General features: G+C 40.9%; 1 protein-coding gene across 8 annotated transcripts in view; it reads right to left on the reverse strand.

Moving 5' to 3' along the window:
* PARD3 (par-3 family cell polarity regulator) overlaps nucleotides 1–16,675 on the reverse strand; it is a 556,151-nt gene that overhangs the window by 166,896 nt on the left and 372,580 nt on the right. For all 8 annotated transcript variants that reach the window (XM_083406076.1, XM_083406075.1, XM_083406072.1 and 5 more), the window contains 2 exons: nucleotides 15,502–15,672; nucleotides 6,410–6,560 (listed from right to left, as the gene is read on the reverse strand). In XM_083406076.1, coding sequence (XP_083262202.1) covers nucleotides 6,410–6,560; nucleotides 15,502–15,672 — 322 coding nt within the window. The remainder of the gene's footprint in view (nucleotides 1–6,409; nucleotides 6,561–15,501; nucleotides 15,673–16,675) is intronic.

Raw genomic sequence — 16,675 nt, forward strand, 5'->3', positions numbered from 1 at the left:
GTTCAAACTTCATCTCGAGTACCGTGTCCTTTGCTGGACACCACAGTTTAAGAAGGTTATTGACAAACTGGAACGTGTCCAGAGGAGATTGGGAAAACAAAGTTCTGAGTTGGCTATGTCAAACCTGCAGAAGAGATAATTAAGATGCTATATGATATTCATCTTCAAACAGATGATGGAGTACATTGGTTACATTTGCAACTACAGCTCTAGTTGACCCCAGCCATCATGGCCAACAATTAAGGATAATGGGAATTGTAGTCTAAGAAGGGCTACAATTCCCTATCCCTGCATTAGGCAAAAAATCCTGATCATACAAGATGTTTGACAATAGAATAGACCCTCATTTGTTACAAGTTTTTTAAGCAAATGCCACCAATCAGGGTTGCTGTAGTTGCTGACTACAAAGGTCAAGCGGGTGATCTTTGACATCTCTGATTTTATATTGTACATGAGCAATAACCTGGTATAGCCATGTGTTGGATAAGGGAGATCCCAGCCACGAGTACATTCAGCTGAGGTGTACCATAATTGGGAAAGACCTCTTCTTAAAACTCTGGAGTGCTACTGTTCTACTCTGAGCAAAGTGGACTAGAAAACCAATAATACATGGAAACCTCATATGTCAATACAGCAATTCTCTGCATTACAAGAATAAAAAGAAAATCAGCTATGGGCATAGGCAGACAATATAACAAGAACAGCGACCCTAACTGTTTGGTATAATGATGCACTTGGTACATAAGAGGGGGATCCCCCCCCTCCCATGACTGCTTGTTGTGTGGTCTCTTTACACTGAGGATCCATGAAGGGCCACGTCATAGAAAGGATTAAAAACAAAGCTAAAGTTGACTGAACTCTCATAGGCTCTTGCGGCAATGCAATTTCCCATGGACCTTGTCTGAGTAAAGTGGTGGGGGAAACTATCCAACTAAATAACAACATATAATTCCTGTAAGAAGGAAATGACCTTGCAAGACCTCAACATACAACCGCTTTCTATAAATACATATTGGGGGGTGGGACTGGTGGTCTCTGCTATATGCCTGTATTTTAGTTCGACTAGTAGTTATTATGGTTCCTGTGCATTGGTTGTTCCATCTAATATTGATTAAGAGGGTATCTTTATCTAATTGCTGTCTATGCTGCCCTAGAATGTAGCATTTATACTGTATTTGTATTTAAAGGCAGGATAGGTAAAGGTAAAGGTACCCCTGCCCATACGGGCCAGTCGTGTCCGACTCTAGGGTTGTGCTCTCATCTCACTTAAGAGGCCGGGAGCCAGTGCTTCCGGGACATGTGGCCAGCGTGACGAAGCTGCTCTGGCGAGCCGGCACCAGCACAGCACACGGAAACGCCGTTTACCTTCCCGCTATAAAGCGGTACCTATTTACCTACTTGCACTTAGGGGTGCTTTCAAATTGCTAGGTGGGCAGGAGCTGGGACCGAAAGACGGGAGCTCACCCCGCCGCAGGGATTCGAACCGCTGACCATACGATCAGCAAGTCCTAGGCACTAAGGTTTTACCCACAGCGCCACCTGCGTCCCTAAAGGCAGGATAGAAATCAGTTAAACATAAAGCAGTCCAACATTCAGCCTAACACAGTGGCAAGATGTAGTGATTTTCATTCGATACCACAACTTCAAGCAACATAAGCTTTGCAAAACTGTTCATTAATCTAGAAGCAGTGTCAAGAAATGCACCCTTCCAAAAATATTTGAGACTTTTAGGAGCAGAGTTATACAGTCCACGTGTATTGATTAAGCTTGAAATCGAATTACTACAGTTCGCTTAAATGATCCTAAAAATTAAGCATACTGAAACACTAAATGCTGTCTTAACTACACACCCTCAACCTTTAATTGGTTGAGGGAAACTTTTCAATCGATTTTCCATATTTGTTTATGTCATTCTTCTTTACAAGCTCAGTTATTGCAGAAATTTGGAAAATAACTGGCAAATTTACACTACTGTGATTCAGTTGGTAAAAATATATTGATGCAAGTTTCGGCATGTGGCAATACCAAATGCTTTGGGGCTTGTCTTTTTTTTTTTTTTTTTAAATGTACTTATTAACGTAGGAGTATGAAACACAAATCCAGCAAGGAATTCTATAATTAGGGGAAAATCCTTACTTTCTGAAAACATCAGAGGGATTGCTACAGAGAAGAAATCATTCTACAGTTACAGCTTAGGTAGCACTCCTTCATTATTGTGCAAGGAAATGTTCTAGGATTATGTTATACCTGTAAAGCCTATGAAGCACCATGCCAATCTGTTAAATAATTTATGAGATTGCATCCAACGTTGTGCTAAGTAACTTGTTCCATTGATGAAAGGATTTATGCTTCCAGAACAGAACTTTCTCCCCTCTCTGATGTCCCCTTCCCCAGTTTTTAGTGTTTCCCCTCAAGCCTCTCAGAGTAACTTGGGGGAGGATGTGGAACATGCATGAAGGGAGCAGGAATACCCCCCCCCCATGCAGGCATAAATCCTTCCACTAATAGAACAAGAGAGTTCTAATAGAGTTCTAATAGAGCTAGAGAGTTCCAGAAAGACATCTACCTCTGCTTCATTGACTATGCAAAAGCCTTTGACTGTGTCGACCACAGCAAACTATGGCAAGTTCTTAAAGAAATGGGAGTGCCTGATCACCTCATCTGTCTCCTGAGAAATCTCTATGTGGGACAAGAAGCTACAGTTAGAACTGGATATGGAACAACTGACTGGTTCAAAATTGGGAAAGGAGTACGGCAAGGCTGTATATTGTCTCCCTGCTTATTTAACTTATATACAGAATTCATCATGCAAAAGGCTGGGCTGGATGAATCCCAAGCTGGAATTAAGATAGCCGGAAGAAATATCAACAACCTCAGATATGCAGATGACACAACCTTGATGGCAGAAAGTAAGGAGGGATTAAAGGACCTTTTAATGAGGGTGAAAGAGGAGAGCGAAAATTTGGTTTGAAGCTCAACATCAAAAAAACAAAGATCATGACCACTGGTCCCATCACCTCCTGGCAAATAGAAGCGGAAGAAATGGAGGCAGTGAGAGATTTTACTTTCTTGGGCTCCATGATCACTGCAGATGGTGACAGAAGTCACAAAATTAAAAGACGCCTGCTCCTTGGGAGAAAGGCAATGGCAAACCTAGACAGCATCTTAAAAAGCAGAGACATCACCTTGCCAACAAAGGTCCGTATAGTTAAAGCCATGGTTTTCCCGGTAGTGATGTATGGAAGTGAGAGCTGACCCTTCAAGAAGGCTGATTGCTGAAGAATTGATGCTTTTGAATTATGGTGCTGGAGGAGACTCTTGAGAGTCCCATGGACTGCAAGAAGATCAAACCTATCCATTCTTAAGGAAATCAGCCCTGAGTGCTCACTGGAAGGACAGATCGTGAAGTTGAGGCTCCAATACTTTGGCCACCTCATGAGAAGAGAAGACTCCCTGGAAAAGACCCTGATGTTGGGAAATATGGAGGGCACAAGGAGAAGGGGACGACAGAGGACGAGATGGTTGGACAGTGTTCTTGAAGCTACAAACATGAGTCTGACCAAACTGCGGGAGGCAGTGGAAGACAGGAGTGCCTGGCGTATCCAATCCAGCCTACATTCTCCATCAAAGCGAAGTCTAAATGTAGGACTTGGGGGAAAGAAAAGGAACATGTGGCCCTTCAGGTGCTGTTGGATTCCAGCTCCCATTAGCTCCCATCACTATGATCAAATGTCAGCGATGAGGAGAGTTGCACTCCAGCAACATCATGAGGGTCACAGGTTCTCTAGCCTTGCCTTAGGGCTATAACATCAAGACATGTAATATTGTTATAACCCTGCCCTGAGCATTTACGGTGAAGGGCAGGTTAGAAATCTCATCAACAAATTAGTTTTAAGGATGCTCTGGGCCCACGCTGTACACCCAAGCATTTCTCCAGGCAGGATTATAACAGTGGTACCACCAGCAAACTAGCAGGCAGGGAGCAAGCAGCTTTAAATGGAAAAAGGACGCTGCCACAAGACTTCTCAGCCTTGCCCTGATGTAATTTCCCTGTTAACCTAGCACCAGGCTGGCTTGCTGCTTGTGATGTGAGAACAAAAGCAACCAAGGCAGGAAACTGCTACAAGCTATTTCACTTGCATCCAGAGATCCATGCAGAGGAAGAGACTGATACAGGGATTCCAAGAATGAGCCTAGAATTCTATGCTTCCAAGTTCTTACCTGAAGACACGATACATCAATCTCGACTCTTGTTTGGAGTCTGGATTGAAGAGTACTTGAGAACCCTATATCTGTTTCCTTGCATGCCATAAATAAGAACAGTGGGATATAAATGTATTACACAAACCTAAAGAACGTAGAGGGCCCCTGTCTTCCCTAGCTCCCAATGTTCTCCTAAAAAGCCCTGACAGTTTTAAACTTGGGAAAGAATAATAATAATGTTTTTTTAAAAAAAATATATATTCTGCCCATCTTGCTGGGTTTTCCCAGCCACTCTGGGCAGCTTACAACATATATAAAAACACAACAAAGCATCAAACATTACAAAACAAAATATTCTATACAAGCACCAAACAAACCAATAAATCAACATCAACCCAACAAAAACAAAACAGAAGAACCAAAATTAGAATGTTTAAAACATTTTAAAACATTTTAACCAGTTGCCCCAACCCAAGAGTTGTTCCAGCAATGTCCCTCCGGCCTCTCAGGAGCCTCTTTTAGGAAGGACACAAAGTGGCTTCAAATCAGTGTGAAGGTAAGTACAAATACAAGGGAATAATATAAAAATGAAATTAAAACAACAGTGACAATGTAAATTTAAAAAATGTACTGTGTATTTTGGGTCTATAGACCACAATAAAGTGGTGTGTGTGTGTGTGTGTGTGTGTGTGTGTGTGTGTAAATAAAAATACAGATCTCTCCCCGCACCCCTCACATCACCATAATCAGTTTCTCTAATAAATACACTGGGAAATTGATTCAAAAATGCCCTAGAGAAGCTTAGTCTTTCAGATTGGCCACAAAGAAGGAAATTTGTATTTTCAAAACTTGCCGGGCCTTAATAAACTTAAGCACTTTTAAGAAGCGTCTTCTCCATTTGGCTTGTTGCTAATGAATACATTCCATGTGGGAAAGTGATTAAGAAACACTGAATTCATCCACAGAAAACTAATGGCGCATTTCATATGGCTTTAAGAAGGAATGAAGGTTAGCCCATATCCCTGCTGCCTTTACCCCATGGGAGGAGACAGGATAAGCAAAAGGGAAACATGGCAGTATTAAAATCCAAAATAAGATCCTGCACTTTGGCTTCTTGTTTATTTGCTTGAAGTCATATATGCATGTGATTCAGAGTGCAGGAATGAAGCCTGCAAATATGTAAGTGGGAAGAGCTCACTTACACTTCTTGTGCATACTAACCATTTAATCTATTTAACCTTCATACCAGTGGGACTCCTATGGCACTTCAATTTGAAAAGGGAATTCATTTTCTAAAGTTAAACAATGAAATTAGAAATAGATACACCACTGCTGTGGGCACTCAAAAAAGGATTTCCAAAATCAATCTATGAATGCCCATAACAACTCTGTCAATGCATGAAAAATGACATTTTAACATCTCTGTTTCCGTTTCAAGCTGCAAACGAATCTACCAATAAATGAATTTCAACATGGCAGGTTTTACATGTTTTTAAACATTTTGAAATGGTTTAAAATCTGAATAAACTACATCTCAGTCTGAGGTGCTTGGAAAACCCAGGCAATCCTGTGACAAAGTAAGCCTTTATTAACTGAATCTGTTAGGGGGGTGGGATGACTTGCTACTGAGCAAGTACTAATAACCTCATTATCCACTGGGGGCCATGAAGAGAGTTGACTACTGAATTCAAACAAAGGATGCATAAAATTAAACCTAGGGCATGTAAAGCAGAAAAGCAAAAAGGTCCCCAAACAAATGTCATACTAAGCACAAATTGGATAAGGTTCACATGAGCTTATCTGGTTTCTGTGCGGGAACTTAAATAGGAGGTAAAATCAATGCAGAAACTTAACTGATACATCCTTAATCATAACATTCATTGACTTTACATTTAATGAAGCTGCACTAGGCAGGCCCTCATAGACTGGCATAAAGCATGTCTCTCCACCTCAGACAGAGTAAAACGTTTTAAAATGTTCCTGTGGCTGCCACCTGCTCTGTGATCCGAGACTTATTATATCAATTTATTGACTCGCATTAAGAAGCCTGTATGTCGAACTTGGGAGAAAGGGGAAAGGCATAAATTGGTCACTATAATTTTCAAGCTCCATGCTGTCCACATACATAATGCATCAACCACCTCTTTGTAAACCTAGAAAAATAGATGATCCCCAAGACATAATTAGCCAAGTCTGCTTGACTTACCCATTATCCTACTCAGGGCGGCATTCCTGGTGGGTGATTCACTGAGGCCCTCTATCCCGCTGTACAGTGAATGGGAAATCCTACGCTCCCTGTCATCCAGTATTGTTTCAATAGGCAGTTCTGGGCCTGGTGGACTCCCAGGTGATTCCAACTGTATGGAAAGGGGAGAAATAACAGTGCTGAAGGTCCATTTAACAGCATGGGAGAACAATAACAACTTGCTCTAGGCCTGGTCCTGGCTGGGCACCAAATGAGCTAGAACTCTTCACCCTGGACCACAATAATTTGCAATGACAGTGTTGCTTAATGACCAACTTTCTGTGCCACTTCACACTGTACCTCCTATGGAGCCTTGTCAGACTCCATCCCTTTTCAGCACGAAACATGCAAAGACAAAGCACCATGTTTTGGTTTATCTGTACTGCACATATCCTTGAGCGAGCGAGCAACCTCGTATGTTTCAAAATTATCTGGCAGATGGCCTGGACCTCTTTCGCAGACTGACAGCTTGTCAGGACAGGAACCATCAGAGCAGTTGTGGAGAGGTGCAGAAACAAAATAAAAAAAGGATTTAACAAAAAAACAAAACTCCATTTGGTATGTGATTTCTAACCACATTCTAAAATTGGAACCATTTGCTTTCATATGCAATCATTACACAGTTTCCCCAACCCCACTCAACCCAGAAAGCCCAAAGCCATAAATATGAACATACACAAATAAATAACCTGCGTATTTAGAACTGAACGCTGATCTGGAATTAACATTATTTTTGCACAGATTGCAATTAGGAACATCGCTTGCATTTGGTGGTAGCGGGGAGACAGGTTCTGCATATGCACTCAAGTGCTTCTGACCCTAAGGGTAAGAGGCTTCATCTTTTCAGGGTCTAGGCAAAATCTCATCAGCTTCACTACACATGAATTTTGTCCCACTTTTTCAAACCCCCTGCAGGCACAGTAGTGGCTTTCAAAGGCCCTTGCACCCAGCAGGGTGCCACAAATCAGCATGCTATGAAGAGTCAGAAGTTGTAAGAAGGAGAGAGATATTTATGCTTGGTATCATGTAGCAAAAGGAAGGCGATAAAGTGGCTTCTCCCTCTGTTTCCCCTTTTCAGCTGCCTACATATACCACACACAAAGGGCCAGTGCAGAGGTAAGATTTTAGATCTCTTAACCAATATTTTAATTCTAACTCATTTGTACTACTTGGTGACACAACACAAACTATCCATTAACCATTGCAAATGTGGACCTGGCCAGTGTTATTTATGTTTAGTGCTATCATTCTAGGGGGAAAAGGTACCAGAATTCACCCTTGTTCTCTTATAAAGGCACCTGAGAGGTGCCAGAACTGAGTTCCAGTGAGTTCTGGATGGAAAAAAGCCCTGGATATGCTCAATGTGAGGCTACTCTTACAAAGCATCCAGAAACCTTGCTTCAAAATGCTGGCACCAAATTGTTGTCTGGGACTAGAACATATTACCCTGGTTTTGCATATTACTTTGGCCCTTAGTAATTGTAATTGGCTACCTGTTCATTTCCATGCTCGATTCAAGGTGCTGGTTCTTACCTTTAAAGTCCTAAGAAGTTTGGGATCTATTTACTTGAAGGACCACATCTTCCTCAAACCCAATCAACATAGGAAGCTACCTTGCCCCATTAGCTACCTACTGCCAGGCAGTGGCTCTCCAAAGTTACAGGAAGGAAATGGTGGAGATTAAACCCTGGACTCTCTGCAAATAATGGGCTCTACGGACAGCCCTTAAAGATCCTGCCTGATCCTTCCCCCACTGACTGAGATGCGCCACATAAGGAATGGATCCTTCTCAGTTGTGGCACCCACACTGTGGAATGCCCTCTCCATGGGAGTCTGACTGGGCCCTTCTTTATTTTCATGCTCCTGCCTTTATAAGACCTTCTTGTTTGAGGAATCCCTAAGGGGAGGCTGCCTGGGCTGTTTTTCCTGGCCCCCACTTGCTGCTATGACAGGAGCAGGGGAAGGGGGAAGGCACCCCTCTTCTTCCAAAGTGTTTTTGGAGCTGCTCTCTTTGATCTGTTTTAGTGGTACTTCACTGACATCTTGATCATTTGTTGTAAGCCATTTTTATCTACTATTAGATGCTTTGATTTAGTTTTTCTCTGGAAAAGGAATTTTAGCAAGCATTCTTAACTCACAATATTTCACCACATACTTAAGGATATTAAATACAGATTAATTATCCCTCCTCAAGATCCTCTATTCACCTAAACAGCCACGGGTGGTAAAATCAAGATGGTCGGTTCCCACTATTTCTATGCATGCTAATAGATAAAGTTGGGATTCTAATCCGCTTCAGTGAGTGAGACTGGACTCAAGGGGTAGCAACTTCTAATTAATGTGAACTACAAAGGTCTGACCTTGTGCATGTGGTATTTACAGGATAGATCTCTGCAATCGACCCAAAGGCATTGTGCCATGTTATTTAGGGGATCCCATAGTACCAGTATGATGGATACAGGAGGGATTTGTAAAACTTGCAGTACTTCAAAGTGGGTGAAGCATAATCAGAGGAGAGACTGTATAAAGTATTATTTCTGTTCAAAGCTATCGTCTTTTTAATATAAATGAGATATTTAATGAAGTTCTGAATTGTAGCCTTATCTTTCCCAGTTTGATCAGCACTAGGGAGATTTACTGCATAGAAGGGTCAACACAATTACCATTGGAGGCACGTCAGGCTGCAGGAGAATAATAAACTTGCCATGCAAGTGAATTAGGCTCAATAAGGTTTAAATTGTGAATCGAGGATTTGTTTTATTCAGGTTTCCCCCCCCCCCTCCTAAAATTGCAGATTACTACTGACAGTTCCACTGAAAAGTAAATTAAACAATATTCAAAGCCTCTGATGTAAAGGAATCAAAGGCAAATTTAAGAAGAATAAAAATGTTAAAATTCTGAAATGCTATTAAAAAGGAAAGAGAAAGAGATACTATCCAGGGACTGAAAGTTGTATGCCAAGTGTATTCCCACAAATGAACTGTACTTTGTTTTAACTTTCTTCAAACAAAGGGTGAAAATTACCCTAAATGACTAACATGACTTATTTTCCCAGGGAGATAGGACTGTATCTTCAAGTTTATATAACAAATGTCTAGTTCTTTATTGAACCACATAATATAACCATTTCTCAAGGGACAATGCATATCTAAACACTATCGAGCTCTGAGTAGATTTCTCCCCTCTATTCTTTTCAAAAAGAGGCACAGAGAAAGAGGCAGCTTAGGAACCTAGGGAGAGGAATAGGCATTCGCTCCAGGTGAACTGGTAAGCAGCAGCTTACAGAGAGGGGTAAACAACAGCACTGTTGCTTAATGGCTGCACTCTCAAAAGAGTGCTGGCATGTCTTACCACTTTCATGGGAAAAAGACTTTATTCAGTGGCAAATTAGCATATCAAAAGCCAGATTTAAATCAAGACATCAACAGTCAGCCACACAAATATTTAACTAAAGATACAATGCCTTTTATAAACTTGCAAAAAAACCAACAACAACCCAACAAAAGTTTTTTGGTAAAAGGGGAGGAGAAGATTGCACAGAAGCCCTCTTTAAAAACACTTTTGTTGGTTCTTCTGCAAAAAGGTTTGCATAAAGAAAATGTGTCAAAGCAAGGGCAAGTTTTGCTGATGGGAAGAGAACAGAAAGGGGTGGGAAAGGTGCAGAACCAAGGTCTATTCTGTCATTTATCTCAGCCTTTGCCCAAGCACTGGCTGGGACTGATGGGAGTTGTAGTCCAGAACATATGGGAGAGCCCAGGCTGCTTTATCTACTTTGACAACTTTATGCCTGGGCCTCAGATCATCAGACCTCACTTTGTGTTCACAGTGGTTAATGGCATGAGCTATGAGTCCAGTGTCTCCAGTTCAAATCTCAGCACACCAAAGAACCATCTCCACCTTTCCACACACCTCTGCAACATGATGATAATGATGTTACAGATTTGAGTTTAGGGGTACAAGGGCATCCATAACTGCTAGAATTAATGAATATTAGAAATTAGTATGATGGTAGGAGCCATTGAAGGGAAGATGCAAAGCACTGCAAAAAATACAGGCTAAGCTCTCTTTCCAGGCCAGGACAGAAGAAGCTGTCAAGCATGACAAAAGGTGTTGATGGCCCATCACAGGGAAATCCTTGGGACTGTGTAAAGGAGGTTGCCAATGTTATGCTGAGAGATGACATAGGTTACAGGAAAATGGTCGCCTTTTAAAACTAGGCTTGGAATAGCAGGTAGGAGGGGGGGGGTGAGAAGACAGAAAGGGGGAGTTGCCTGGCAAGGGGGTTCTGGGAAAGAAAAGCAGGAAATAGGTAGAACTCCATGCAGGGGCTGAAGGGAGGACCATCTTGGTGGGCTAGCTGAAGGCAGGCTGGGACAGAGACACAGAGATGTACAATAGTGGAATCCAAAGCTGCACTGCTGTGAGGGACAAGCCCCTTTTGAGGCATGAATGCTGTAAACTGTGCACTTCCTGCATCAAAAGCTTCTGGTGCAAATATGTGTGGAATAAACCATATTTATTAAGAACTTGATTCCCAACAGAAACATAACTCTGGAGTCTTGCTACTACTTGGCAGAGACTGGATATGGTGGGCAACTTTCGTAACAATATATTTAAATCCAATCTTGCATGGATTATTGCAGGTATTACTGAGATATGTATGAAAACATTAGCTTCATGTTATTTATCTACCCTGGCATCATATGTGGTGCATCGCTGCTCATGATGGGAAAGAATCTCTCAGGCAAGGCAAGGCTCCAGCCTAAGCAACCATCCCTCCAAACACCCATGCCACAACTTCCTCTACTAGTGAGGGCATCTGCTTCAAGTAGGATAGACTTCCCTGTTAGACAAGGCATATGCAGGCTAATTACAAACCAAGGGAGTAGCTTAGGCAGGAAGGGAGGGGATGGGGACAAGGTGGTCTAGTGGCTCCTGAACTTTGCTTTGAGGGCTGTTTCATGTACCAGAGACAAACAGGCCTGCGGAATATACACCATCTCCTGAAATGTTCCCTGTTCCCCATGCAGACAGAAACGTTGAGATGGGAGAACATGAGAAGAGTCTTGCCCAAGGAGTCAGAGCAAAGGCCCATCTAGTCCACCATCCAGTGATTACCCACCTGCTTAACCCTAGCATCATTCCAGACAGCCCTCTTGGGATTTTTAAGATACTTCCAAAACAACAACAACAACCACCTTCAGTGGTCAACTTTTAATTGCATTTATAAAAAATTTATGGCACTTTTAAGCATGCACTCCTTCCTTACTGTCCATAAGTTATTCAGCAGTTATTTTCTTAATGTCATACATGTGTCTACAGTCAAAACAGGTGGGGGTTGGGCTGAGTTAAAATAAAAAAGGGTGCCCATTGTTCCCTAATCTCTTTCAAGAATAGAATGACATCTGGCAACAAAACAAAAGTTTATCATAGCGTCACTCTTAGTCGCTGGTCAGAAGCTGTAATGTTATTGCACAAATCAGTCATGAGCAGGAAAGCAGCCCACACTAAAACAGGCACTTTTGTCCTTATGCAGACAGAGCCGTGTTTTAAATAAGAAATGGGACTTTGTCACATGGTCCTTCATCATCTAGATAAGAACAAGCTGCTCGATAAATACTAGGTACTTGATAAATACTACCTGCTCTAACCAGAACCTGTTCGTTCCTTATCTAACAAATGATAAAGGGACAGTTAAATGACCACTGGCATTTCAACAATATACGGTAATTGCCAGGTGGTGTATTAATAAATTAGGGGGGGAATGACAATCTAAAAATGTGATGCCAAAACAGTACGTGGTAACATTAAGTTTTCCTCCCATCATTATTTTAATTTTCATCTGTCTAGGGTTATCATGAAGGTAGGTAATGAACATTGGGAAGCAGGGAATGTTTGGTTTTGAAAGATTCGGAACAGACACTCAAAAACCGAAGAGAAAGAGAAGCAGGTCCCTCTGCCAAATTTGAAGACCCTGTACCCTTTCACAAGAAGCATGGCCATACGCACGCATGCACGCGCGCACACACACTACCCTTTAATTAAACTTTTTTACTGTTTCACTCAAATAATTGTAAAAAAATAAAAAAATATAATTCAGGTCAACTGAAGTAGAGCCCAGTCTTTCAGTGGCCACTGAGGTCTAAAATACGATGCCAGTGAAAGGCTTGTACTGCTCTTAAAAACTTTTTTTTAAAAAAAGAAGTCTGGCAATTTAGGAGTATTTAAAATGAATACAATCTCTGTGGCCCAATATGCTAAAAGTCACATTTTACCTTCTTTTTTATTACAAGACAATGTACAAAACTCCAATTTAAATCCCAGAACACATTAGTCTGAAGTACTATCATTATTCTAACAGCCAAAGAAAAAAGTGGCCTCTGGGTTAAAAACAGAAAAGGGAATTTTTTAACTTATTACCAGCTACAATGATTTCTCCAATCAAAATTCCACCTCCAGCAACACCTCTCTGAACATCCCTCATGATTCAAATGTAGACTTACAAAGTTATAAATCTTTGGAATCGGATGTAGAAAACAATTATGAGGGTGAACAAGTTGAACATAACCTTTCACATTGTGTTATAGCTGTGATGCCTTGATAAGCTTCCCAACCAATACTGTTTTCCAGCCCTAACACAAACCAGTGACATCCTGAACAGCAGAGGTAGCCATTTCAACAACAGAGATCTGGGGGATTTATGCAACCACTTCTGTGAAAGAGAAACATATTTTAATTTTCCCAGACAAAAGCTTGGAGAAAAGCAAGGCAGACATTGTCTATCCCCTAATATTAAGCTCTAACAGAAGGCAGCTTGTGCAGTGATACACAAGGCTATTTCTCAATGTGCTTAACTCCGCCACACATTTTATTTATAGGCCCTGAGACTTTCTGGCGTCTACCTTGTTTGCCTGGGCCAAAGTTCAACACACTTGTTTAAAACATGCTTTATTGAGGCCATGCACTGGAATAAGTGGAAGCTGAGCAACAACCTGCCAGCTACATGTTTCCTAGAGTATGTGACATTAAATCTGTATTTATGCTTATCGTCCTGAGCACTAACGGTACAATAGTGTATATAGATAAGTTTTTATCCTGAGGGTGTACAATAATGCAAACACACACACCAGGTTCTGAATTTTGGCTTTGCCTGGATTGTACCCAGTCTTAACAAGAAAGATTCTACAGTGTCAGATTCAGGGTTTTGCAGAAACAGAGGTGTTTATACAACATTTAAATATATGTATGCAAATGTATGTATATGCACTTTATCTATGCTTCTTTGCCCCAGAGATACTAGGGGCAGACCCAGTTGCAACTTGAAAGCTGCACAGCACCTAGTGAAACATAATGTAAAGAAGTCTGCTAGTTCCTTCCATACTACAACTAAAGACTGTGACTCCATGGCTTAAGATCCAGCCTGATTAATAGTTCTGGAGAACTCAAAAGCTTTTTTCCCCTGTTCTGCACCATTTGGTTGGTCCAAATGGTATTGGTAGGGTGTGGAATTTGGATTTTCCCTCATAAACCAACGTCAGTTGCATGGAAAAGCAAAAACACAGTTCTGCTCCAAAAAACAACAGTTGAAAAAGTTCTCAAGAATACAGGATGGCGTTACAGCTTTGATATCTTGCACTTCTTCAAATTTTCTGATGCATTTTCAACTCAATGTATCAAATAAATGGGATGTATCAAAATAGGTATCCAAAAAGTAGTTTAGGATAAAATAAGTTTAGAAATGTGTCTACCAAGATTAAACACATATTTAAATTTATATTTTGTTATAAACTATGGACTTGGCTACACTGGTAAAGAAAAGGTGATTTATATGTGTTGTATATGCGATATAACATTGTGCCACCAGAGTCCCGTTTTTCTCTACCTGTTTTCCCTGTTTAAATTTACAACACATTTAACTCAAACACTTCTTTGATGTGCCTAGATCCAGCCTGTTAAACAGGAATTTTGTACAGTTTCTGTTTTTATTTTAGAGTCACATATTAATGCAGAAATGGAATGGAACAGAGCCATCAAAGGTGTCAGAACCACATCAGAAATGGTAAGCTCTGTTTTCATACCACAGTACATGTGTGGTACGGATCTCCCCCTCCCTTAAAATAGGTAAGATTCCTGCTTCCAAAATTTTTTTCTTAACAGAGGGGGCTTCAAACAGAATGATTTTCTAAGTACTTAAACTATGGAACAAAGGGTGATAACTCCTTAATGAAATTCACGAGCCGCAAATCCACTCAGTTTAAGCCAAATGACACCTTTTCACAACTTTTTAAACATTAGATAAGGTGGCCAGCCCACCTCTGCTTCTCAAGGCAAAGTGGCTTATAGAAATATAACCTTAAAAAAAAACCTTTTAAAAAAAATTACAGAAAGTGAGACTAAATGAGATTCACAATAGAAACAACATAATATTCCAACCTCCATCCAGCTAGCACAAAGGCCAATCAAAGGAAATGAGTCTCTCCCAAAAGGCCTGAAGTGTATCTGCCTGTTGAAGCTCTACTGGGAAAGAGTTTCAAAGGCTCTGCGGAAAAGGCCCTCTCCCCCATGATACCCCACCTCACAGACCTAGGAGATAGTCACACTGAGAGGGCCTCCAACTGGGATTTCAGAGTGTGGGTGGGATGGTTCAGCAGTAGGTGGCCTGTCGGATTACTTGGGCTCAGACTGGTTAGTACTTTAAAGGTTAAAAACCAGCATTTTCAGTTGGACCGAAAAACATACTGGAAGCCAGAGTAGCTGGTATAATACAAGTGCTATTGAAGCTATACTATACAGATTTCAATAGTTATCATATTAATTACATTGAGGTATGTGTGAAGAAAAGGTCCCTGTGAAACATGACCAAATTTATTTTATTTGTTTCTATGCCATCATGATCCCAATTACAGATACTGGAGTGCAATTATGTTATGGTATATTATACTATAATCAGATAATTATATTTCTAAGAATGGGCTTTTCCATGTTTCCTCCCATCGTATAATTTTCCCTATGAAACAAAATCTTATCAGTGATAAAAGGCACACAGCTCTTACCTCATTGCACTTGCTTATTCGCCTTGCCACAATGAGCTGAATCATTCCACGCTTGTTTCCCTCTGTGGACATGGACCTTCGCAGGGTTTCCATGGCATCTTGGTTCGTTTTGCCCAATAACGATTCTCCATTTACTGCTATTAGCTGATCATTCACTCGGAGTCTTCCATCCTGGCAAGGGAATAATGTTCACGTTAGGAAAAAATAAAGGACCTTTCCGGCATCTTTTAGCTAGGAAGAAAAAATCTTAATCCTGAGGGTTTATGGTTAAGCGAACACAACTATAATGACTTTTGAAGAAATCACTACAGACATATCGCTCCCAATTATATACATATTTGAACTTCACATCATTATCATAATCTGTTTATGTAAACAGCATACTAAGTGAAATGTGCTTTTAAGAGTTGTTCCCGTCTTTCCTCCCTGAGCCCCTGAAAGTAATCCCCAAGCCATACTAGTTACAATAAAATTATACAGCATTGTTAACATAGCTCCGCTGAACATTGGGACCTTCCTCTCTTCATATTACAACATTCAATATTCTTATGAGATGGTGGCATCGTGCATTTATATGTGAATAATCCCATCTATAACAGAGTCCAAGGATCTAGTTACAGGTAGGTAGCCGTGTTGGTCTACCATAGTTGAAACAAAATAAAAAATAATTCCTTCCAGTAGCACCTTAGAGACCAACTAAGTTTGGTATTGGTATTGGTATTGGTTATTTGTTATTGGCATGCACACGAAAGCTCATACCAATAACAAACTGAGTTGGTCTCTAAGGTGCTACTGCAAGGAATTTTATTTATTTATTTAGAGTCCAAGGAGTATGTCATCACTTTTGGCTCTTCTGTCCCTGGGGCCAGAAAAGGGAGAAAGAGAGCTTTCTCCCTGGCATCACTATGGACTTCTTTTCCAATTAGGTGTCTTCCATAGTTTGAAAGCAAATGCAATTCATGTGAGGAAAGGCTGTGAGCATCTGCTTTGGCTGCAGGAGGATCCAAGTTCAATCCTTGGCATCTCCAGGTAGCCCTGGGCATGTCTTCTGTCTGAAACTCTGGAGAGCTGCTGCCAATCAGTATGGACATTACTGAGCCAGAAGGACCAATGGTCTAACTCTATATAAGGCAACACCATGTGTTCCTATAAGAGCAAAACACTTGTTGGTCTC

This window comes from Podarcis tiliguerta, assembly GCF_965153285.1.
Source record: "Podarcis tiliguerta genome assembly, chromosome: 12".
Taxonomy (NCBI): domain Eukaryota; kingdom Metazoa; phylum Chordata; class Lepidosauria; order Squamata; family Lacertidae; genus Podarcis; species Podarcis tiliguerta.